Below are 25,532 nucleotides of genomic sequence, written 5' to 3' on the forward strand. Positions count from 1 at the left end.
TTAACAAGACCGATTCTTCTTTCGGCCGGAATTAAGAACAAAAGTGATAAAGCGGTCGAGAGACGTTCGAGAGAAACTCAGCGACATAACATTTGGACCAGTCGCAATGGGTCTGGAAACTAGTTAACAGGCGATGATCCGTGAAGAGATGCAACCTGCGCCGACATCGAGGGAGAGAGAGAGAGAAAGAGAAGGGTGCCGGAAATCAAGGGGTCCTACAATTACTCCACGGGGGGTCGTTACAGGGACAGCGGGTACAGCGGTTACCCTCGTGTTTATTTGTCATCCGACAAGCCGTAGATTAAACGCCACACAACTCGCTTGCGCGATACGCGCCAACTCATCTTGTCAACGGGAAAATTGACTCTCTATTAAGATGTGCGCGCGAGAGGCTATTTCTGTGCAAACCAACGAACTCGCAAGCATTTCGCAACCTCCGATTATCCAAAATTGCGCAAACGTGATCTAGAACGGGCCGGAGAGCGAAAATGAGAGCAGGAGGACGAGCGGCGAGGAAGCAGCACGCGAAAACCGGCCGAACTAATATTTGTGCGCGCGCGCGCACGCGTTGTATACCCGCAAATTACCATTTCTCGGGCGGGATGACTGATGGAACCTTTGGAATCGTGCGTACCGTCCATTCCCGACCTTTGCGTCCTTCGTGATCGATGAAGATTCCAAGACAGAAAGAGAGAGAGAGAGAAAGGGAGCACATTGTGTATCGAACCCGGCATTTCGCGAATCGCCCGTGGAGAGGAGATCGGTTTTTAAACAGTCGTGCCGGCTCTCGCACGAGACAAGGGATCTCTTCTGGGTATATAATTGTCGAGAAAAGGATACGCCTCTTGCGTAAGAGCTCAGCCAAGGACTGAGTCAAATTGCGCCCGGGACTCCGCGAGACGATCTTCGTGGCATTTCGATCTTCGTGGAACTCATCGGTGGGACGATCGATTGTACGGATTCTCGCGTGTCCGGACACATCCTCGCCGATTACGTCTTCTTCAAAGGGACTTGCGACGGTATTGCACAACCCTCGCCTTACCAACACCTCGTGCGTTTCGTGAGACAAGAGACAAAGAGTCCGTGAGTTCGCGCCACGCATTTAGCGCCAAAATGCGACGGCCGCCCGCCTCGTGTGCGTCCTATTGACATTGAAAACGTCACCGTTTGCACCAAGCGAGTAAAATTTAGGGCCAGACAGATTTAACGCTAAAAAAAAAAAAAAAGAAACGCGCGCGATTTAATGTCGCGTGAGTGAAGAGAAATATCGAACGTGTAATTATGTTTTTCTTCTCAACGGAACAGAAATTATTATTTGACTAAAAATTATTGCATTAACCGAAGAGACTAGCCAAGCGCCCAAGCGCCAGCGGGAGAGTCGTGCTTGGCACTCGCGTGCGCGTCATAGCGGAAAAGTTTCGAAGCGTTGAAAAACTTTCGACGTAACACCGCCGCATGCCGCGAAGACATAATTGTCACGCATAACGGCTCTAAGCTCGCGTACGGCATCGCAAAAAGAAACGATAAGGTGACTGATTTAAATGAAAAACAAGTGACGGCGGTAAGGCGGTAGACATGCTACAGTAAAATACGTCGCGCGCACGCTTCCGACGACGTATTTCGTTCATTTCGTTCATGTAGACATTTTTCAACTCACAATTGACGATTTGATCGAAGAAATGCCGACCGTGGCTCGGGGATCTCGTGCGGGCCCACGAAATGTACGGCCGTCGCGCGACGAATCCCGCGTGGAGACCCTTTAATTACATCCACGTTACGGGCGGAGGGGAAACGTCACGGAACCAACGTTCGGGAGAAAGGGCGGGAGGGCACCAGCGCCGACTACCCTTCGCGCGAGGCCGTGCGTGCGTGCGCAATCGCGCGGCCAAGAGCGCGCGGGCGAGCGAGCGAGCGAGAGGAAAGCGGCGGAGAAGCGCGGTAGCGCACGAGAAGAAGGAGGAGTAGCAAAAGCCCTTCGGAGGAACCTCGCGTCGAGAAGGAGGCTACGAGGGGCGAGAGCGGTAGCGGCAACGGCGAGGGGGAGAACGCGATTCTGCCCGCCCACCCCGGGCTTTCTCCCTTTTTCCCTCTTTCTCTCTCCTCGGGGCGAGAGAGCCAACCCCTCCAATCTTGCTGCCTTTCTCTCTTTCTGTCTCTCGGCGGGGGCCGCGAACTGCTCCTCGCCGTAGGCACAACCCGGGCCACGGGCCACGAGCCACGGGGCCACGCGGGCCTGCCCGACGCAACATCCAGCACGCGACGACACGCTACCGTCACCTTCCCTCCCTCCCTCCCTCCCTCGCCTCCGCTCTCTCCCTCTCGGTCCGTTTGCCGCTTTCGCGCTCTCTCTCTTTCTCTCTCTCTGTCTTTTCCGTCTCTCTCCCCCCCTCTCTCTCTCTCTCTCTTTCCTTCTCGCTTCGGCGTACACACACGACACGTACGGCGAGGAGTAGACACGGGGCACGGGCGGTAGCAGAGGGTACGGGGGACCTGACCGAAAGCAAAGCCCGTAACCTCCGTTTGCGGGCCGAGCCCACTTCAGACACGCCGTGTCCTCCGCGTGGTCCACATCATCCTCTGTCCTGACCGCCTCTTCTCCTCTCTTTCTCTCTCTCTCTCTCTCTCTCTCTCTCCCTCGCGCTTCCCTCGTCGCGCACTCTCGCTTTCTCACCTTCTCGCGCTACGCGCGCGTACATCTCCGGCCGCGCTCTCACGCGCCCTTGCCGTACTACGCTCCGGTACCTCGGCTCGGTACTCCGTGCTTGTCCCGCGCTCTCGCTCCCTCTCGCCTCCGCCGCGTCCTTCTCCGACGAGCGCGTTCGTCGCGCGGCCGACCGCAGTCGTCCACCGCGAGTTTGCCCTCGCCGTCGCGCGGACCTGCCACTCCGCCGGCGACCAGGAGTAGCTGCCGCACGTGCTCTGCGCCTCGGGTGCGAGGTGGAAGCGCCGACTTGCCGAGAGGAAAAGTAAGAAGCTGGGGAAATCGCGCGAGCGGCGACACCGCTGCGATGAAGCGAGCGGAGCGGGGTTTTCTTTGCTGAAATGAGAATTGAACGCGGTTCATCAGTGAGCTCAACCAGTGGAAGTGGAGCAGCGACGGAAGGACACTATCGAGGAAGTTGCCGCACGAGGGCTCGAGAACTTTCGTCGACGATCGAAGACCGATAATAGAGACGCTTCGAACGAGATCGATCGGATTCTTCCGACGAAGCTGTTCTTTCGGGATCGTGCGATCAATTGCGAGTGCAATCCTGCCGACTGAACGGTTAATCGAGCCGTGATCTTTACGATCGGATTCTTCAAAGAGTCAACGAGTACGTGCATTCGACGACAGTTGTTACATCATTAGACATTCTCAAGGGGAATTCCGAGTAAAAGAAGAATATCCAGCTTCATCAAGGACACGTCTAACCGCACATTTCCGCGCGCGGCTATCGGAGCGGAATAAAAATAGAAGACGGACGACGACGCGCGGAAGGAAGCGCCGAGAAGCAGATCATCAGTTCTCACAGCGGAAAAGGTGGTCATTGCAAGAAAACCTTCCTGTCGTCATCTGACGTGCGCTCATAGGTGTACAATTATATAGTCAGCCTTTTTTTCTCTCTCGTCGTCCGCCTCTTTCCGCCTTTCCGGCTTTCGTGTCACATCCACGTCTTATTGCCGTGAAAGCGAAGTCACTTCCTGCGTGAGTCGAACGCGCAGCGCCCGCCAGGACGACGATCGCCTCGACCAAGACGCGACGACGCAATGTCGACAAGCTGAATCGGAGCGGAGAAACGAACACACTAAGGAATATCGAAGCGAGCGGGAGATTCTCGGGGACAGCGGATGCCACTCGGAAGCTGAGGAGCACCGCGGGCCGACACACCATAAAAAATCAACAGGTACGTACGAGACACCCTGTTTCCCCTTATTTTCTCGCGAGAGCGCACGCAACGACGGACGTTTCCGCGTGCAATTGCGATCGTGCGCGGCCCGGACGGATAAATAAATTATCCGGCGAGTTTCTTGTCAATTAGATCGATCTTATTATGCGTTTCGCTCGACGTATCTCGATGCCGACTTTCATAAACGTCGATGCGTGTCGTTTGCCTATCGTGAAAAACTTACGCTTGCACCGTTAAATGTATATGCGTCCGCAAAATCCGCGTGTCGCCGTCCAATGAAGTACGTTATTGATTAACGGACGGCGATTAATTCGGGTGAACTTTGACATTCACCTTTTTAATTATTCGCCATAATTAAATTATAGTTCTCGCTCTTGCTGCATTTTGCAAACTGCTTCGGAAAATAATTTCAAATTCTATACGGCTGTGTATCACGAGATGTGTGTCGTGAGTCGGCACGCTTTACAATTATTCCTACAAGCGGTCTTTGCGCATTAGCGGAAAGGCGTATTCTTATAAGCAGAAATTATTCTTCGTCTCGGGCGCCCTTAACGATAACAATCTGACCTAAATAAATTACATTCTCGAACGCGACTTCGCGCTCGCGGCGCGGCGCACGTGCGGTATCTCGCATCGGAAATTCCCGTCGATACTTATCGACGCATCCGAAATGCACACGACGACAGATTATCTGCAGCAATGGAGGCCTCAAGGGAGTGAAAAGCCGCGGTCGTTTTATCGTCCGACGGAATCGCCGGCGGGAATCTTCGCGTAGTGCCGTGTTGAAGAGATGCGGCGATTAAAATTAAAATCATCGTCGCAACATTGTCGCGTTGTACGTGCGTGCCGATGACGCAATGTGCAAATCAGCGGTGCTAATTACACGATAATAATCCGACAGCGCGAAGGGGAGGGGAGGGGGCGAACACACGAGGTGGTCTCCGTGAGACGAAAGAGAACCGAGAAGGAAGTCGCAGGAGTCTTGCTATACTTGAACGCGAGCATGAGCGAACCCCGTGACTGCGACGGCGGCCGCGAGGAAGGAAGGGGCGGATATATACATATACTTATTCGGTCGGGGATATAAGCGATAAATATTAAAGTTCCTTATAAAGCACAAAGTTCTTACCGCTCTCTCGCGCCCACCGCTTCTCTCTCTCTTTCTTCTTCTCCTGGCCGGCACGGTGGGGCCCCTGGCACGCCATCGCTTCATTTAAAATGCAAATTCGTCCGGGTGGCGTGAACCACGGCGGCCCGAATTATTCTAATTACCCGCCCTCCTCTCGGCCTCCCAGGCTCTCTCACCCGCGCCTCTCGCCGATTTTTCTTACCATATTCTCGAAAGCTTATCCGCTTCGCTACCTTGGCGTAAAGTTCGAAAAATCTTGAATTTAAGTCTCGCTGCGTCGCTGGTAGACATCGAGGATTGAAATAACCGGACGATAATGTTCTAGAAAATGTTTAATGTATATTTAAATAACGTACAGCAGCAGTCAGCGTAGTTGATCTTGAACGTTATTATAGATTAAGTACGGTAACATGTCCGATAATTAATCGGCTATGGATGATTTGCAAAATATTGATTTAAAATACAGAGTGGAAATTATCGATCAAGGAAGGAAATCGGGAGGAAATCGGTAGTTTTAGAAAATATTTTGCTATAAATCTTTGAGAATCCATCCATTTTATCACATGGAAATTTTACTACACACACAAATGTGTATAAATATGTGTGTAAAATTTTAGAATAATGTGCATAATAATTTCGTTTAAAAAAATTCTCAAGGACAGGTCACTTCTTCTCATGTTTGAAAGTAAAATACTCTCTGAGTTCTCACAAATACCTAACGAATTACGACGATTGTTCCATATCTTCTCCGCACTCGCCACATTTATTCAAACTGAGCGAGCGACACGGTAAATTGCGACTAATAAAACGATCCTTAATTAATACAAGGTAATTCGATTCAGAGCCGGTGGCGAGAGAAGGAGTACCGATCGGCGATGAAGAAAGGTGACCGATTCGCACGGTAGCTGCCTCGGGTGTACGCATAAACGTGCAAAGTGTACTGGAAACGAGCGTAGATTATCGCGCGGTAACGTGTTCACGATCCGAGCGAGATGTCGTGCGCATGTAGGCCTAATATATTCAGATTTTTATGGCTGGTGGCGTATCGGTGATACGGCCGGTCGGTCGGTCGGTCGGTCGGTCCACCCCCTCGGGTCCCTCTCTGTCGTCGTTCGTTCCCTCGACGTCGCCGCTGCGGCGAAGGACTTCCTCCACGTACCACTTAAAGTGCGGAGTAACCTAATGAATAAACAAAAACTAGATTTTGCTTAGGGCTTGCACATAAAAGCGTGACCTTACTGGCGATTTACCCGCGGCGCCGCGGTTCTCAAATTCACTCCGCTCGTTCTTCTCATTCTTGGAAAACTCAAAGTAGTCGAGTCGATGGGAAATGGCCACCACCGAGATATCACATTTCTTTGAGCATTCTGCTCTTAGCTTCTTTTGTTCATTGCCGATCTTTCTAGTTTTCACAATGAGAAGAAGAGAATTGATCATTCGAAAAAGATAATTTTCAATAATGGCTTTACGAATGGCGTTAGGAGAAATATTATTCAATAAGAAGTGGGACTCTCTTATTCCACTCGATGCAGGAGTGAAAATCGCGCGTAGTCGCGAGCACGACGCATGTGTCACGTTTGTACACGCGTTCACGGCGGCGGGATGCGCGGGCGAAGAAGTAATGGAAAAGGGCGGGACACGTGTTCGCAAGAGTAACATCGGCAAAACACGCGGCACGCGAGAAACGCGGCGCTCCAGCTCGCCGTGGCCGGGTTCGTTTGATTTATAATAATCGCTCAATCCTCATTACGGGAGGTGCCTTCATCCCTGCGGGACGCAGACCGATGAAATTGCCAAGCGAGCGTCGCCGTCGTCGGGCCAAAAGTAATCCCCGTCTCGTGACAAAAACCTCATGCATTCTTCGCCGCTCGTTGCCGTCCGTCCGACGGCGATCCGCAGCCCGCTCTTTAACGAGTAAAACTTGACACCTTGAAATCGCTCCCGTGGAATTTAATGTCCCTCCGAGCGCCGATACACGTGCAATCGACTTTTTTTCGCTTGAAGCCGCGGACTCGTTCGCTCTGCGGGGATTTTCCGAATCTTTATGAACTCGTCGTACGAAAAAAAGAAAGGGGAATATGAAAACGAAAAAAATGCAAGTGGCTAAAAAAATTATTTCACCAGGCTGGGCATTAAAAAAATAATAGCGTTCCCGATCGAAGCGATGTAAATTGCTGGTCAGGTGGAAAGTGGAGTATACTCTACCGGCGAGGACACGGATGACGATCGGGCATGAAGAAATGAATTTTCATCAGGGTTCCGTGCGGCGCATAGCCATTTCGACTATATGGATACCGCGTAACGTATGTAATAGTTACATCAGATTAGAAACCGGGGGGGGCGAGCGTGTAACCAGACCTAATGCGGGGGTAAGCATCGAGTCACGGGGGTGGAGGCGGATCGTACTTATTACACGTACACCTCGAGACACGTCCCCGCTGTACCGTGCACGTATACGCGCACACCTGCGCGAAGGGAAGCAAGGGTAACGACGAGGTAAGGAGTCGCGCGGTGGTCGCGCAAGGGCGGGCAAGGGGTGGTTCGGTAATCGTGCATTAATTTGCATCACAAAGTACACGCCACCCGCCACGCTACGCACGCATCCGACGTATAGTTTTCCGCTCGCTCCTTCTCGTCCCCTGCCTGCGAGTTCTCAAATCCGCGAAATTTCCGTACCGTCGCGACGACCGTCCGGGCGTCGGGAAACGGAAAACTGTCGGAAAACTCCGGTTCAACGGATCGTGGCGGACGGAAAACACGGGGATATCCCGTCGGCTCGTGAATCGGGAACGAATCGCGCATTTGGAATTTCGTGCGCGGCGCGGAATAATTTATGCGATTAAGCGCAAAAACTGAAATATGAAAATGAAGTTGTCGGCGCTCGCGGGGAGAAAACGGCCGCCCGATCGCGGCCGATCCGCGCACGGGAATGAGAGTCACGGTCGGCGGCTTACCGGCGATATTTTGCCGCGCTTTGGCTTATCGGCACGGTTGCATATTTAAGGGTTGCCATGTCAAGCGTCAAGCGCGCCCTTTGAATACATTTAAATTCATTAACGGCGAAGGCTATACTCCCGCTAGACCTTATAATACGTCGCGCGGGTTAAGAACGCACGCATATGTCGTGGCGCATACGTGCACGGCGATACGCTACCCCGTGGAATCTGACACGGCGCGATGTGCACTATGTTTCGCACTATACAAACCGTATGACTTACAACTTTGCCGCTCGAGTCTTATAAAGCGAGTCTTATAAATCTCTTCTGTTACAGATACGGCACGTGATCGCTTGCCATCATGCCGCACACCGGTGAGTACACATTCGCCATTCTACGCATGCATTAGCGATACACCGTTAAAATTGTCGTCAAAATTCTTTGCATACTATTAACGGAATGTAAACTTCCGAGTGACAGAAGATCCCTAAAGTATAATTTGTTATTAGGATTATTAAAATCAACTGGACTTTGCTTTGCTAATGAAGTTAATTTATGATGGAAATGTGAAGTAAAAATAGGCGAATTGCATCGGCAAAAAGCGGAGTTTTTAAATATTTTATAATATGGAAATTATAAACGCATAAATTTCGATAATATGTCATAATTATACGGTATTTCTATTTTGTTGCCGGAAATTTTGCGAAAGCAATTTCACGTGTCACAGCCGAAGGATCGAATCGTCTCGATCGATAGTTTATGCGTATGCTAATCCTTTTTTTGCAAGAGGGACATCGTAGCGATCATCTCAGGCAGCAGCCAGTTTGCTGAATAGCCAATTTCGCCATGTGATTCGACCGTGAGAATTATAATTCGGTTCGATGTTGCTTCTTGATTTATACGAAAGGAAGGCACGTTGCTTTATGCGGGGTCAGCTACCGTCGCGTCGGTGAGATCACAGGACATCTCTTCCGCAGTAAAAAATAAAAATTTTTCCCTTCTCCTTTCCCTCTTTCTCTGCGGAAGAATCTTTCTTTTCTTTGGCCATTTGAACTAGCTCGAGGCTAAATTACGATTTGGAAGGCAGTTTGACAGTAATTAACGAAGAATTTTATACCATGGATCGAACGTCGAGATCTATGGGCCTGTTATTAAACGAGTTTAATTACAACCTCCCGTTTCCCATCGTCCATTCCCCTCCACGCTGCGCTGGCCCGATGCCCGTATAAAGAATCCTGCCTGGATCCCTCGATCGAGCGATCAATCTTTCCGACGAGATACCGAAATTTTCGAAATTGGAGAAAGTGCTCTCCGTTCTCGCGTCTTAATCTTTTATCAATTGAAGTTATTACATTGATGAATTTCAGCAGTGCGAGTTTTGTTAACCGAATCGCATGGTTTACAATAGAACACTTATTTCTAACAATCCTTGACGGCTTTCTCTAATCTTTCGCGTTAATCGCAACATTTTAGCAATCGACGATTGATTTTGAAGCACGTCAGCGAAATTATTAACAACGGAAATCACATCCAGCCGAACGATATTATCAGAATTCCTAAAGTGTACTGGCAATATTACCTTTTAATTATCAACAAGTTTATGTTACATATATTACCTTCTAATTATCGACACATTCGCAGATAATCATTGGCGCGATAAACACCTTGCAACAGCCGCCACAGCTAACTATCTTGATACACTCCCATTTGGGATTTGTTCCTCGCGTGTGTTCTCTTAAGATAGATGATGACGGGACCGATAACGCGAGTTGAATGGTGACCGATACGTGTCGATTCGTGAAGCACGCTATTCGGCATTGATTCGAAGTCGGACATGCCCGCTCTCGTCAGAGAGAAAAAAATCTGTTAACATGGGACGGATCGTGATTACAGGTAGGCAGGTGTAGAGTTTGGTTAGGGCCTAAATGGCCAGCGAGATAGCAATCGTTGTTGGCTCGCATTAGCCGGCTAATTCTAAGCTAACCAGTATTATATCTCAGAAGATATAGCTTTATGCACTCGCGAAAGACTCTTGAACGAATCTCATGCCAGCGGTTTGACAATTTGCACGCTGTTAGGGAGATAGTAGCAAAAACGTGAGCGGAGATTACACATCAAAATGATATACCTAAAATATAATTTGTAACAGTAACAAAGCAATAACAGTGCTCCGCATTCAAGATTATTTTCTTTCCGAACATTCAGGATTATTAATGATTTAACGAGCTACGTTCAGTTAAACGACCGGTTAAAAGTCTGGCTGAAAACGTATTAATTCAGGGAAAAAGTATCAAAATTTTTTGGGTCTTTAGCTGCAGCTAATAAAATTCTTTTGGTTTTTATTGATAGAATCATCATGAAAGATTCAGTCAAGGAATATAATAGCGCGTTTCAAGTTCATCAATGATTGGAAACAATTATATATTGAAGAATTGAATACCGCAAATATCTTTTCTTACGTCGGTGAATATTTTTCGAAGATCTAAATTTAAAATCTGAATTGTAAAAAAATATTTGCGAATATAGATTGTTAACTGAAGTAAAATAATTTTTCTGTCAATAATCGAATGGAAAATAAGATGATTCTAGAATGTTAATGGATATAGAGGGAAAGCGTATTTAAAATATTTATTGCACTGGTAAAAAGTAGCATTTAGCGTATTCTAAATGTATTTATCTAATGAATCTCGTATACATTCGTCGTTTACGAGAATTGCACGGATTTATCACGCTTTTAATGACAAACGCATCTTTATTAATGTCTCTTTATTACCGATAATAGTTATTTCACTCGCACAGTTATATTCGCGCAACGATATTTTCAAGCTCCGTCCCGTTTACTTCTACTTCGACCGTTTCGCAGATCGCGCGTTTCCGGTATTATCCGATTTCCGTGCATGCGCTTTTTGTTTCGCGAACGCTATTCAGGATGCGTGGCACGATGGAGAATTGCACGGTTAACGCGCGGTTCCATTATTTCGTGGATCCACCAGCAGATTTGCACTTAGATAAAGACGCCATTTCGGCCGGTTTTTGCCGTAATAATAATTTGGCCCGCTGTGTGCTCGTCGCTTCGCGTCGCATCCGTCTCCTGTTGTCCGAAATGCGTGGCGTGTATAATTTTCGCGGCGCAATCGCATCGCAGATTGGCGAGCCCGGCGGAACGAATGGAAAGACATTAAGGAACAAACAATTAATTAATTACATAAGAATTGTGGGAAAAAGTATTAATTTAGCGACATGTGTGGAAGACAGTATCTCTGTATGTAGAACGATGTTAATCGTCCGATCTTTATTTATTTATCGACGGGGAAAAATTTCTCGGCATACACGCGGAATAAACGGCAGCCGGCGCAATCAACATAGCCGCTAATGAGTGAAGCGCATGCGAGCACGCGAGACGCGCATCCCTGGAAGTAATTTCCTCGCCGAAAATGAGTCGCGGCCGTGTGTTCCTGTCACCACGCGATCGGGAGAGACCCTTAAATTATCCAATAAAGTCGATCCGTCACGCCTTCGACTGGTCATTATCAGTAATTCCCACTTCGTTGGGACGAGCCCGCTTGCGCTGCGAGCGTCACGTACGCTCACGCTCGGGAAGTCACGAAATTATAGAAGCGGCGCTCATAATTTCCGCGGGCGACAAAATAACTCTTTCGAATTGCAATTATTCGAATAAACGGCGCTGATGGCCGCTTTAATTGGAAGATGATTTTTTATATCCCTCGGTTTTTGCACACGCATAAAGTATAAAATTATTATATTCCGGATATAAAATCTCAAGGAGACATAAAACTCGAACGCCACGGGGTATATAATCGTGCCGATTAACTGCTTCTTAGAGCGCGGAGGCTCTCACCGCGAGAAGTAAAAATCATGAGAGCGATCGCGATCGTCCGTCAATTAGTCCGTAAAGCGCCAAATAAAGGTCGAATTCGTGGAATTTCGTGTGTAACGTTGATGGAAAAGATTGACGAAAATCTTTTCTTTGGCCTGAATATGCGGTCGGCCGATCGTTATTTCTCGAGTCGGTCCGGAGCTGTCGGCGTCAGTGATCGAGGTAATGACATAATTAGTCGGCGCGGATGATAATTAGCGATCGTCCTGGTGCGCGGCCGGTTCGTTCGTGCATCCGGATTCGTCTACGTGAAGGCGCGTGGCTCGATTTATACAAGATATCCGTGGCATTTATGCCTGATCTTTTTAATCCTTTTATATTCTTTCGGCGGGGAGAGACCGTCGTTAGTAACGCCGCTTCTGTATGAAGCGTCCTCTCTCTCTCTCTCTCTTTCTCTTTCTTTCTTTCTCTCGGCTCGAGTTACGTCGAAAATGATCGTCGGGGAATAAAACCGATTATCCCCATTACGCGCCACGTTATTATTCGTTAAACTTATATACCTGACCGGCGATTATTTTCACGGTGCATCGATGCAGAAACGCGACCGGACAAGATTGCTCCCGCGTCCTTAATCCTCTCCTCGTTGCCTCGACTACTACGTTACAACAGTAATGACACAATCGTGGAGAGTTTTCTACTTTGTATCACAATAATTACGTTATCAAGAGCTAACGGCAATATTTTCGAATATCACAAAATGTGTCTCATGAATTTTTCATGCGATTATTCTTCGACTTAACGGTAGATCAATTGAGATACCTACGCGCTCTTTTCTTTTTTTTTCGTATCAGAATTTCACGCCGTCGAGAGCTGTCGGTGCAAGACTTACGATTAGAATGCTAATCGATGGCGTATCAGCCGGAATACTAATCGACGCGCATTTCCATGGAATTCCGGATCGCGTGTAATAATTATGCCATTAACTAATCGTTAGACTACCGAGACGATTCGGCAATTAAGGAGGACTCCTCGCGCGACGTGTAACCGAGGATTTATGACGCGGCTTTAATTCGACGGCGAGCTCGTTCCACGGTCTTCCACGGATCTTCCTTTTCGTCCGTTGCACGGCGGTTTCGTGTAATTTCGTCCCCGCGCGGAGCGGACGAACAGAGCCTGCCGTATAACTCAGATTTTATTCGGCGCTTTAATGCACGTCGGACCGCGCGAATCGTTTAAGCGCTCATTTTCGACGGCGGGACGTAAAATCGGTGATCAATTGGCGTTTTTATTCGCGCGGGACAAGCCGCGGGACATTACGGTTTTACGACACCACCGATGGAATAATATCAGTTTTGTAAAAATTTTTCGACAGATCGACTCTGCGCCGGTTATACGACGTGTCGCGGATGCCGTGTGCGACATATAATCGCGCGCGTAATGCATAAATAACTTGTCGCCACCCGTGATTTAAGTCCGCATATTGTGTGTGCACGCGCTGGTGGGTACAAATTACGCGATTAAACGTTTTTATGGACGCGGACGTAAAAATAAGGAGGAAAAAAAGTAAAAGCCGTGTCTAAAACGACCACTCTCGGGAAACGTCTTAACGTTTACGTCCAATTAACTTTTGCACACCGTCGACGGGTCTAAACTTCATCCTAAATCCTCGTCAACATTATGCTAATTTTCATCGGTTCCGCGCGATTGAACGTACGTTGTAACGAAGTCGGCAGATTTCATTGAATACAAATTTATTACCTTCTGGCGAAACGTTATCTGATCATACGTTCTGAACTTGGAGACGTTTTTCGGAGGAACTTCGCCGCGCGCGCGCGCGCGAAATAACGGACTGCGTATAAACAGGAAGTAATTTGCGCGACTTGTTCGCACGAAACACACATGAAATAAACGCATTTCGAAGGTGAAGGTGCGTGCACAAGTGTCGGGACGACAGTCGCGCATGTTAACGAACACTTAATACTTTTGTCGCATAATCTTTATCGTGTACGAAGCGCTCGCTTCCACCGTTAATTACAGACGAGCGTAGAGGAGTAAAGACATTGGGATTTCGCTGCGCGATCGCCACACGATTCCTTCTCAACGTTACTGAAAATAATGACACGTCTTTGGCGAACGGGCGCAAAGGACAGGGCAGGGAGGGTCCTTTCCGTGATATTCGTCGTAACGATGTCATTATAGAGGGCTAGTCAAAGACCGCATGCCAAAAAATGCACCTGCCGACCTTCCCGGGACGATCGCGGGCGCGCTATTAGCCGATTTCTGACTGTCCCCAGCCCGAAAATCGATACACACCTTTCGCAATTCCGTCGACGCGAAATCTTAAATCTCCAACCGGCAGTTTCGGACCCGATCGTCGCGTCACTTTTATCGTCGCCATCGTGTGCTATTTCGCTTATTAACGACGCGACCGACTGTTTCAGGACAAGCCGGGGTGAATCAATTAGGCGGCGTCTTTGTGAACGGCAGGCCGCTGCCGGACTGCGTGCGCCAGAGGATCGTGCAGCTCGCCATGGTCGGCGTCAGGCCGTGCGACATATCGCGGCAGCTACTCGTGTCCCACGGCTGCGTCTCCAAGATACTCACAAGATTCTACGAGACAGGCAGCATCCGGCCCGGCAGCATCGGCGGCAGCAAGACGAAGGTGAGATCACGTCAGAATTGGCGACTCTCGTCGCAAAAACTTTACGTTAATCGATATAGAATATTTTTAATAATATTTGGAAAAATTTTAGAATACGCCTGTTTTATTTAATTAATGTGAAGAGAATTTCATTAAGGATGTTTTGCACGTACAATCGTAGCAAAAAGTTGCTGAAATTTGATTTTGACGAATATATGCTCTTTTCATATAGTTTGAGTAATAAAGATTGCACGGAATCTTATCATTTATTCATAAGTAGAGTGCAGAAATGTACTTTTGAATTTCTGTTGTTTTTTTTCTGAGAATTTTCGAATTTTCTGAATTATGCCTGATATGCGGATAAAGATTAGTTGTGTTTATCCACAATGCCAAAAGTAGGCCCTTGTCGATGGAAAGGAAAAATAGTGACCAAAAAAGTGTATGAAAAGAAACTTCAACAAAAAAAAAATTTTTTTCTATCCATTTTAGCCACTTAAATCAACACGGTTACACATTTTCCATAAAGTCACGGGTAAATTCGTTGCAAATTACAACTTTTGATTGCTTCAGTGAATCGACTCCGGATTTTGTCACAAGTCTCCGAACATATGTAAGAACAATCTGTAAAATTTTTGTTAAATTCTTATTATTTCAAAAATAGGTGCTAAACATCACCTTAAACGCAAAATTTTATATTGAAAGTAACAACCGCACGCGTAAAATGCGCGGTAAGAGCGAGCGTAGCGATAGAGAATTGATGTTGGTAACTTTACAAAAACATGTGAAAACAAGCGAGCGCGCATCCGCGTGTGCGTTAGCAGGCGATGGCACTGATGAGAGTCCCGTGTAAAGTCGCGCGTTCAGGTATTCCTGATGTGATTTTAAGTAAGGGCTTGACCGTGCGTGCAATTATCCAAACACCTTGCAGCGTAGCGCGGCATTTGCATAATTTCATGGCTTTGCGCGGTTTTCTTTCTGGCACCACCGCCGGTTTAGCTTCGCACGCCATCGAGCAATGTTTCACGATAAATTAATCAATTCTCGTCGAACGATGTATAGGGAGTGTATTCGATTTTTCGATACGGAAATCCTTCGACGGGGACGGAATTTTCTTTTAGACGCCCGCCGTCGTCTCCGTTTTGCGATTTCACAATTCTGCTCCGCGCGCGCGATCGCAATTATTGATCTAAACACTAACATTTTTATTGTTCAACCCGTAATCGCGCTTGTCGTAAAATTTAACGACGGGTCGCAGTTTTTTGCCACACGAATACTCATGTGTCCCGGGTGTCTTGCTCTCTCGGGAACGTCATTTCGCCCCGCGGGTGCGCATTGCAAAGCCGCGCCGATTGATGCGGCGAGCGAGCGAGCGAGCGAGGTATGCATGCCCGCGGTATCGCGCGTACACGACGTCGCTAATGACAATATAATTGCACGGTGCGTATACACTGGAAATTTCTTACGGCGTGGCAGTGCACTGGCAGCGCATCACTGTGTTACCCTCCGCGCGTTTCGGCTTAATGAATTTATTTTAATAACACCGCGTCGGCGTGCGTCGACCTTCCTCCCGAGCTGCAAGTTCGAGTTTAGTGCACCGGCGCGGGAGAGCAAAATGGGGACGGAAAAAGGGAGAGCGAGAGAGGGAGAGAGAGAGAGGGATAGCCGACGCTACCCGCCGTTAGGTACCCCGAAGAAAGCATTTAAATTCCGGCTGTGTGGCATGGGGGGCCGCCGATTACGCGCGCATGTAAACGATAGTCATCATCCGCCATTACCGGCGTTCGGTTTTTATTTTACGTATGTCAAAATAGTCCCGTGGCCAAAATAATGGTCGCGCGTTTAATACGGCCTCGGTCCTCAAGTCTTTTTTTAACCGCGTCTGCGATCAGCCGACAGAATTTTCCTTTTTTTTTTTTTCTTTCCATCTCTCTCCCGTCTTAACAAAGCGACGGTAGCTTTTGGCAATTTGGGTAAGAAATTAGGAAGAAATATGGTCGCCGGGGAGCAAGTATATACGCACGAAGGATCTCGGATCCCCCGTCTTGCACACGCGCAACGTATCCGATCCCGCCTACCGTCGCAAGCACAAAAGATTCTCTCTGGAGAAGATCGTTAGATAACACAGCCGGCTCGGTGGCGGCTCGTCACTGTCCGCGCGAGAGAGAGAGAGAGAGAGAGAGAGAGAGAGAGAGAAAGCGGCTTTTACAGCGATTTAAAATTACGCCGATAATTAAATAATGGCTACTAGGTAAACCCCTTTGATTGCCTGGCAGTATTAACTCGTTGTCGGGTCCCCGGGAGAACCGGCATTTAACCGCTCACCTCCCCCCCCCCTCTCCTTTCCTCCTTCCCTTCACGTCGATTTCCATCGAAAGGAGAATGTTCTGATTTTCCTGCTGAGTAACGAAAGATGAACGCGCCTTGTCAAGATAGCGCTCTCCATTTTTTTTCGAGTCTGTTATTACGACTTCTCTCTCGGCGCTATATCCCACGATATCGCCCGGTCGGTTACCGAACGATCCTTCGTGCGCGAATTCGGTGTAAACTGCGTGTTCTCACGCATTTTGCTTCGAGCGCTCCGGGCGATTACGCGTATTTACAGTAAGATCCGCGATAACGGTATTTAATTAAACGCGCTTTCGAGAGAGAGAGAGAGAGAGGGAGGTGCAATTTCTACACGATCTCTCTCTCTCTCTCTCGTCCCGCGCATCTCTTGTCAGTGGAAGCGTGCGATGCAATTTAGCGTGCGATCTCGTGAAATTAATCGACGAACTATCGGAGGAATCTACACGTGTACTCCGGTACGGTATGTAACATTTTCGAGGCATGTCCACGTACTTTCTCCGTTATCACTTTCGTGCTCTCTCTCTCTCTCTCTCTCTCTCTCTCTCTCTCTCTCTCTCTCTCTCTCTCTTGCACGTACGCGTGCGCGTCAAATGCGATACGCGTCGGATAATGAGCCGGCGGCACGACAGAGAAAATTGTCTCATAAAAAATGCACGGGCCGCGCGTCGAAGCCGCGCGTAATACAGTGAAACGTGAAGGAAAAAATCGCGCGTTCCCGAAGTTTCTCCCGTATAATGCGCGGATATAATATGTCGCGCGCAGTACTCGACGTCGACGACAAGCCACGTCCTGTTTACTCCGGATTCGATCGCGATCCCGCGATCTTTTTCGAAAGCGTTGAGGAAACGCCTCCCTCCTGGCGGAGACGATTATTGTCACGGCTTCGACCGGGGGGGGGGGGGGGGGAATGGAAACATTCGTTTCCTCGGTTCACGCTCAACGATCGGACGTTTTTCCCCGTTTATCGGGCAATTAGGATCTCGCGCGTGAGTTTCCGACAGAAATATCCACTCGCATTCGATCGGCCCTCCCGCTACGACGTGTATTTATTTTTCGATGCATGATTTAGCAGCACTGAAATGCCACGACAAATGGAAACGAATAGCGCCTCGCTCGCTCAACAGAAAGTCGGGCTTCAAGTGATAGTTTCCGGTCGACGGCGTTCAGGAAATTCACTTCACATGAAAAATACTGAATGAATTGAACTCATGCTATTTTATCCTTTTAATTAATTTTCTTTGTTCTAAATTTCTTCGTTTACCTAAAACTGATTTCTCATAAAACTCGATTTATTAAAAATTTCTGTATTTGTTTGAAATTTTCTTTATTTAAAGCGAAAAAGAAAGCGTCCTTTTTAATCGTCCAATTTTTAACGACACCGGCGCGCTTAAGTACGGTGAGTTTGGGGGAAAAAAAAGGGGGAGGGAAGGGGATAAGGTGTCGACGGTCATCGGCGTCCTTATCGTCGACGAGCACTCGGCGCATTCGGAGAGTGCATGTAAGCGAGGCGCGCAACTTGCGCGCGATAATTACCGAGTTGGTCAACCTGTTCGTAGGCCCGGCTGTATACGCGGGTTATCTAACATTTAGCGCCAGATGTCCATCCTACCCGGCCAATTTCCTCCGACGGTTACACGTAAACACACACACGCATACGGGCGTGTACGTGCGTGTCCGCGCTTTGCTGTTGCGCCCGAGCGGCGCAACGCGAAGGGTCCGCATTAGGTCCGCGCCCGTACATATTGTTGGACGCGGCGTAATTGTGGCCACTACGACGACGACGACGACGACGACGACGACGGAAGTGTCAGATTAGAATCTGAGATGCTCCCGGGAGCACGCGATGCTTGTCCTAAACCCCCTCAAACTATTAGGCGGCCCTCTCCGGGCTCTTCGCTACCCCCGGAGGGCACAGCCCTTAAACGCTCCCCGCCAGTGGTGCTTTCACCTGCGAGAACATTGCTTCGGATAATGATACCACTTTGATACTAGCTCCGTATCGCAATCTCTAGTTCAAATCTGAAATTGGAAAAAGAAAACATAATTTTTGCCGAATAATCTCGAAAATTAATTTTTGAAACTGTATTTTTTTTTCAACAATTTGAACGAGTGATTTAAATTTTATATAATAATTTTAGCATTAAAGTGAGAAAGTAAAATAATAATCTTGAAAATTAATCTTTACGATAAGAACTTAATTTTCAACGATCCGTGAATGATTAATATTTTTGTTAACGAGGAAACTACTACAGATATGAGAATCAGAATTTACGATCCTACATTCAAGATCTGCAATTCTTTTCAACACGACTCTGTACGCTAATCGACGTCCGCCGTCTGTCTTACCGATCGTATCGATCATTGTCCGCTGGGCCAGAGAGTATTTATCCTGCTTCTCTGCTAAACCACTTGCCGAGAGATCGTATCGAGCCCACGCGACGGGGCACAGATTACCGACGCGCGAAACGCCGAGGCAACCGATCTTCTCGCGAAATGGGATCGGTGCGGTAATCGACAGGTTCGGTGATACCGTTCCGCTTGGCAGTACATACATACATAACATACGTATATATTGCGAGCCGAAAGAGAGAGAGAGAGAGATAGAGAGCAACCCGAACGTCTGCACGGGCCCGTGAAGATGATCGCCTTTCCCCGACGCGATCTGTCGAGTGCATCTCGCCGCGCGCCCTCAAAGAGATCGGCGATCTCGAAATCTGTACGGCCGGAATAACATTTCCATCGCGTTAGCATAAAATTATCCGCGTGCCATTACCGTTCATTAGCAAGTCAAATTGGCCGCTCGCCAGATTGAGCACCACTGGGGCCCCCCCTTTTTCGGTGGAACAACCGGTGGGTAGAGCTCGTGGCGGGCGATGGGCACCGGCGGACGGTGCTGACCGGCTGACCAACCCGTTTCCTCGGTGAACCGGGGTTAAATCGAAATAAAGCGGGGTACTCCACCGTCGCCCACCGCCTACCCACCGGACGAACCCTTTTCGCTATCTGATTGACGACCCCGTCCGTGCTCTTCACCTGTGAACGACATATGCGCGTGCGACTCCGCTTCGACGACAGTGTGATCGCGCTCGTGTTAATTTGTCGATGAGATAACGCGCGCGGTTTGCCTGCAAAAAGAAGGCCATTCGTGAGACGATTAACAACGACATCCTGGCACCGACAAACGCTTTTTTTTTTTTTTTTTTTTTTTTTGGAAGAAGATCGCGCGGGTAAGAATCGCTAAAAATTTTCATTTGCAGCGCAAGAAGTGAAAAGTAAAATTAACGGTAAATAAAGGACAAGTAAAATCTTTATTGTAAAGCTGAGGAAACGGAAATTGTCGGCAAAAGAATTTTCTTTCCTCCTTTTACTTTAATTTACCGTTTATATTATACATATGTTGCAGCAAGTAGCTACGCCGACTGTGGTAAAAAAAATTTTACGGATGAAACAGGAACAACCGACGATGTTCGCCTGGGAAATCCGCGAGCAGCTCGCGCGGCAGGGAGCTTGCGATCCCCAGAGCTTACCCTCCGTATCGTCGGTGAATCGCATCCTCAGAGGCGGCGGGCTTCACACCGATATCCCTACCATCGAGAGCGGCACATCCGGCGGATACACGTCGCAAATTCCGTCGAACGCTGGAACCAGAGGTAAGAATTAGTATTATAATCGGGGCCATAACTCTTCGTTATCGTCATCGAGGCGATCTAAGATTTATGAATGGAGAAAGAAAAAGATGAGTGATAGGCTTCGAGATCGCAATCGAGAGAGTAAGAGACGCATATTTTCGCCGCGGAGCTTCGTGAGTCATTATATGCAGGCCGAGGCTGCGTTGCACCATTACAGGCTAATGACGCCTTAAACACCTGTCCCTAGCGTGGAATTGGTCTCCGCGGCGGCGGATTTTTTTTCCTTTGCCGTTATTTCCAGAAGAAAGACGGTAAATGTCCGAATACGGCAACGGGTAGAATCGAAGGAGAAGAATAGGGAGAACGAAACGCGGCAGTAAGGCCGGAGGGGGGCGAGAGGGCGAAAAAGCCAGATCTCGAGACACCCCGTTGCTGTGATTGACTCGTCAGCAAAAGCCACGCAGGGGCCGGGCAGGGCAACAGACACGCAACCCCGCGCTGTCGAAACGGAAAATTTGCACCGCAATTTGTGCCGTTGGATGCTGGAAGCGGTGCTCAATTTACCGGCTTTGAGCAGCTAATTGCAAAACCAGCGCTCAAATCCTCTTGTCTTCATCTTTCTCTCCAAGTATTTCGCTCACGCAGTGACAGCTAAAAGTGTATTTCTGTATTATCAAAATATCATTGTATAAAACGATACAAATATTATAATAAATTCAAAGAAGCAGATCAATCTATCAGTAAGCACAATTTTTTCAAGAATACACGTGGAAAATAATTTGGAATTAAACTCAGGCTTTTTTTCAGCAAATAAAAACTAAAAATATTTTATATTTCTAACGAAAATAATACGTGAAATATTAGAATCTCGCATTATTAAATAAGGGGAGAATTTATTTTTTAATAAATAAAAAATAAGCACACGGCGAATCTATTAAAAATTCAGCACGGAAAGGAAAGAGGAACATGTGCATTGACGTCTCTTGACAGCTTCTTCAGGATGAAGGATCGGGCTATTTAAAAAAATGCAGATTTTTTTAGCGATTAGAATTTGATCGGCTCTTGTATATTTAATTTCTTATTATGTTTAATTATATCATCATCTGTTATTAGTATAAAATACGAAAATATATGTCCGTGCTAGTGCTCGGAAATTTCAGGCGATTGACGAGTTCGGACAGTCCGAATCTCAAGATCTGACATCAAATAGTTCGAATTTTTCGAACTGAAGATAAATGTGAAATAACTTCAGATCTGAAAGATCGAAAATTATTGTAGGATTTTGGTTGTTGAGAATCTATTTAGTTAACATAAAATTGTGATTTGCAAACAGAGATGTATATGTAAATAGAAATAACTACAGACAGCCAATTTCAAAAATCGAAAATTAATTAATGTACAGACATCGACAGAAAGTTGTTCAGTTTATTGAGAAAAAAGATTCTCAGCATACCGAATTATTGTTCATAATTGTAAAAAGGAAAAGACAGTAAAACTAAACATTCAGAGTCTTAACTCTTCCATTTTTAAAAAAATGTTTCACCACACTCGAACTCTCAGATTGTTCGTATAATCAAACTCTCTTATTCTCGTCTTTATATGCATCTTGTTTTTAACGATGGCTACGAATTCTTACGAAAATTTTGGAGAGGGACTCAACCATCGCTCAAGTGTCCTGGTGGAACGTTATTTGGCCGATCACATCAATTGATTGAAAGAAAAGAATTAAATAAATAAAAATAATGTCTCTTTATTATTATAGTTTAAACTTAAATCATTTTTCAGCTTAATTTTTTTTTTTATTTGAACTATCCGAACGGATTCAATTCTTTTGTCAGACGCCTAGTCTTATAAAAAGTTCTTAATAAAAATATAATTTGAACGATACAATATCCATAATGATTTTTTAACAAGCGAAGTAATTGAGAAGCGACAATAACGAATGCAATCGTTCTCTTCCAGACACGCTCATGAGAACGGACTATCAATTGTTCTACCCGGGAGCTCTAGGACCGCTGCACATCTCCACGAATACCGGCACCACCGGCACATCGTCGTGGAATCAGAGCTTTTACTCGTCCCTCTATCAAGCGACAACCTTGCACTTGCAGCACGGGATGCAGTCGTTCGCGTAAGTTCCTTCCGAACAGAATTGATTCGACAGAATTAGAGAAAAAAAATTACTTCACAGACACTTTTGCACAAGTGAATTTGCTTATAAACGTATGCTTACAGACCTCTAGACGCTGAACGCCTGTCGGAGCAAAATGGCGCGCAAAGTCAGCTGGAGTTGAAGTCGAGCTCGAGCTCGACAGCTGGTAGCGACGATTCGCTGGACAAGAGCGACTTGGACGAGAATCTGGTCGAGTCGCAAGACCATTATAAGTCCTTCCGCAGCACGCCGATCATTCTGGAGCTCAGCCAGAAGATCGGCAGCGATCGGAGCGCGTTTGTCAGGCACGGCACGCCCAATTCGCAGGTCGCGAATATGGACAACTCGCGAGGGAGTCCCGTATCGATCATCGAAACGTCGAAGCAAGATCCTCCAACGTCGCACCGGATTCTCGAGACGAAGAACAACAGCCCGAACACGATGATGACGACGAACGAAGGAGCGGCGGTGGAGAATCAACCGCCGCAGCCGCAAAAGAAGAAGAATCCCTACTCGATAGAGGAACTGCTGAAGAAGGACGAGAACAAATCCGCGCCGAGGCGGCCGAGACTGCCCAATCTCGGTGTGGTGCAGCCCTGCGGGATCATCGTCAGTAAAGAGATCTAAGGAGAACCGAGGATGTCGAAGCGCCCGAGCACGCGAAGAAGAACGTCAGGGTGAAACTCTTTGTGTATGCGAAGTACGAACCGATGGTGAATCCTTGCCGATATTGCACAGTGTGGGCGTACATCATCGACTGTAGGTACGTGTGTAGTATTAACGGGTGCAAAGAAAAAGCTGAGAGATATGTGTGAAGTGTTCGATCGATTGAACAGCTCGCTGTCTTGACGCGTAACTCGAAAGTCATTTCTTTGCACTTGGTGAGTAGCCGTTGCGGACGCAGTGAGAGTAGCGAATGTCCTAAGTGTCTAACTTTGAGTATCGATTAAGTATAGGAGTTTGATAGAAGAGAGATTAAACGGATGGTTAAAGGCTTTCCCATTTCTTCCTCGAAAGGGAACGCGGCTGTTTTGTGAAGTTAAATACAAGCCATACGTAATGATAGGATCGATGATATATTGTCGATTGTAACGTAGCGAAGTATACGTAATCCTTGTGTAAGTAAGTTAACTTATAATTAAATTATTTTCGTTCTTTCCGTTCCGCGTTGCTAATCTTGACCGCCGTTTCTCGCCGGATCGACACGCGACTGTTAATCGGCCATTTTAAGACTCTGCTTAAGCCGCGGCCCCGCCGCCTAGTTACTAATCGGGAAAAGAAGCGCTTGGGAATCCAGCAAAAGTTTTCCACCACTTTCACTAATTTATTTCGAATAGTTCGTCGAGTAACGTCGCTGGTTTACCCGCGCGTAATTACCGCGTTAACGTAACGCAATAAATTTAGCACTTTCCGGCCGCTAAGTCGCGCAATAAAACTCGACGTTTGCACATTCCTCTCGAGCCTAATCGAGAAGTACTTCTGCGCTCGCACAATAATCACCGACGGGTACAAAGGTGAGCTGGAATGCCTGATCAAAGTCGACGGTGGAAATTTCAATCTAGCTTCGTTCGAACGTGAACGGCCAACTGTACTTTTGACATATCCGACAGGCCGCTCGACGGTATCGTTTCGCGACAGGAACGTCCGAGGTCTTCAAGGAAATGTACGAACGGGCAATCATGCGTCCGCGCGTCCATTGTGATTCGCGCTTTAGAACCCGATGAAAATAGCCGGCGCGATGCCGTTACACACGGCGTGCCGAGATCGGGCAATTAAACGAAAGCCTAATAAACAAACGGCTGTAAAGCACGCGGATGGGATGTGCGCGTGAGTCGCGGCGGCGGTGCAGTAAAGCCATAAACGGTTCGGTCGAGGGTGTCATACGTGGACACGCTGTGTGTATACCTTGTAAAATACGACGATACGTTGCTTGCGTAAAGAAAAAAAAAAAAAAAAAAAGAACAATTAAATAGCGACATTACACCGTGCGGCCAGTAGGGCCTTTCCTCGCATCTCTCCTCTTCTCCACCCCTTTGCATTTACAACGTTGTAAACCTTTGTATCTCGTTCCTCATCGCGGACTAATTAATGCACTATAAAGCGCTGGTGCTTGAATGTCGAACGATTTGCTCGTTTTGCCCCCTCGCGCCCGCCGATTGCAGCGGGCTATTTTCGGAGTGACGTCTCGATCCGCAAGAGCTGCGAGGGAAGAAGCGCGAAAAAGTCTCAAGCTTCTCAAGCTAGCTCGCCGACACTTCCTTTTGTTTATGGAGTTGTGTGAAAAAGGATTTAATTGGCCCGAGAATCCGTAAATGAAGGGAAACGCGGGGAAGCTGCGCGACACAACCCTGTACTTATCGGCTGTTTTACAAGCGAAAGCTATCGCTATTTCCCTTTTATTTGCCATACACGGAGATTATTAGACCTTAAGATGAGTGTGAAACACATCCCGAGGAAGAGACTCGTTACTCGTGTAGGTATACTCGCCTGAAATATTTATTTTAGATTTAGACAATGCGAAGTTACGTGTGAGCATTCCGCGCGTCAAATTGGAAATTGTGAAAAAAAGACGATATAAAATGAAATGTCGAGTATATCCATCTTTGAACATCTCGAAGAGGATTTTTTAAATTTTGCCGCGAACAAGTTCGGAGCTTATTGTTGCAGAATGCTCATACAGAGATCTGATAATTAGAATGATAGTTCTGTACAATAATAATTACGTTTAAACAGTCTCCTTGGTCTTTAACTGACTTTAACTGATCTCTTTACGATTAGAAAAATGAGGGATTGAACTGCGATTTAAATGAAATAAGGAATCTAGAAGGTTTTCAGGACACGATGTAGCGACAGACCTACGGAGACTGTCGCGTAAACCATGCAAATTATCGACTAAATAATACTCGTAATAAACTTGTCCTGTATGATATCATTAAATACACTAGTCAAAATGATATATGTGCCGTGTTTACCT

At 47.2% G+C, this 25,532-nt stretch overlaps 1 protein-coding gene across 2 annotated transcripts; it reads left to right on the forward strand.

Annotated features, from left to right (window-relative positions):
* The first annotated feature begins 2,095 nt into the window (after positions 1-2,095).
* LOC105673387 (paired box pox-neuro protein) lies at positions 2,096-25,512 on the forward strand. Of its 2 annotated transcripts, XM_012368986.2 has the most exons (6): positions 2,096-3,884; positions 8,289-8,326; positions 14,232-14,452; positions 20,181-20,427; positions 22,369-22,537; positions 22,642-25,512. In XM_012368986.2, the coding sequence occupies exons 2-6, from the start codon at positions 8,314-8,316 to the stop codon at positions 23,183-23,185; spliced, it is 1,194 nt and encodes a 397-aa protein (XP_012224409.1). In that variant the 5' UTR covers positions 2,096-3,884; positions 8,289-8,313; the 3' UTR covers positions 23,186-25,512. The 2 variants fall into 2 exon arrangements, with proteins under 2 accessions (XP_012224409.1, XP_012224407.1); XM_012368984.2 differs by lacking the exons at positions 2,096-3,884; positions 8,289-8,326 and adding an exon at positions 9,742-9,845.
* Positions 25,513-25,532: the final 20 nt, after the last annotated feature.

The sequence above is a fragment of the Linepithema humile genome, chromosome 4 (assembly GCF_040581485.1).
Source record: "Linepithema humile isolate Giens D197 chromosome 4, Lhum_UNIL_v1.0, whole genome shotgun sequence".
Taxonomy (NCBI): Eukaryota; Metazoa; Arthropoda; class Insecta; order Hymenoptera; family Formicidae; genus Linepithema; species Linepithema humile.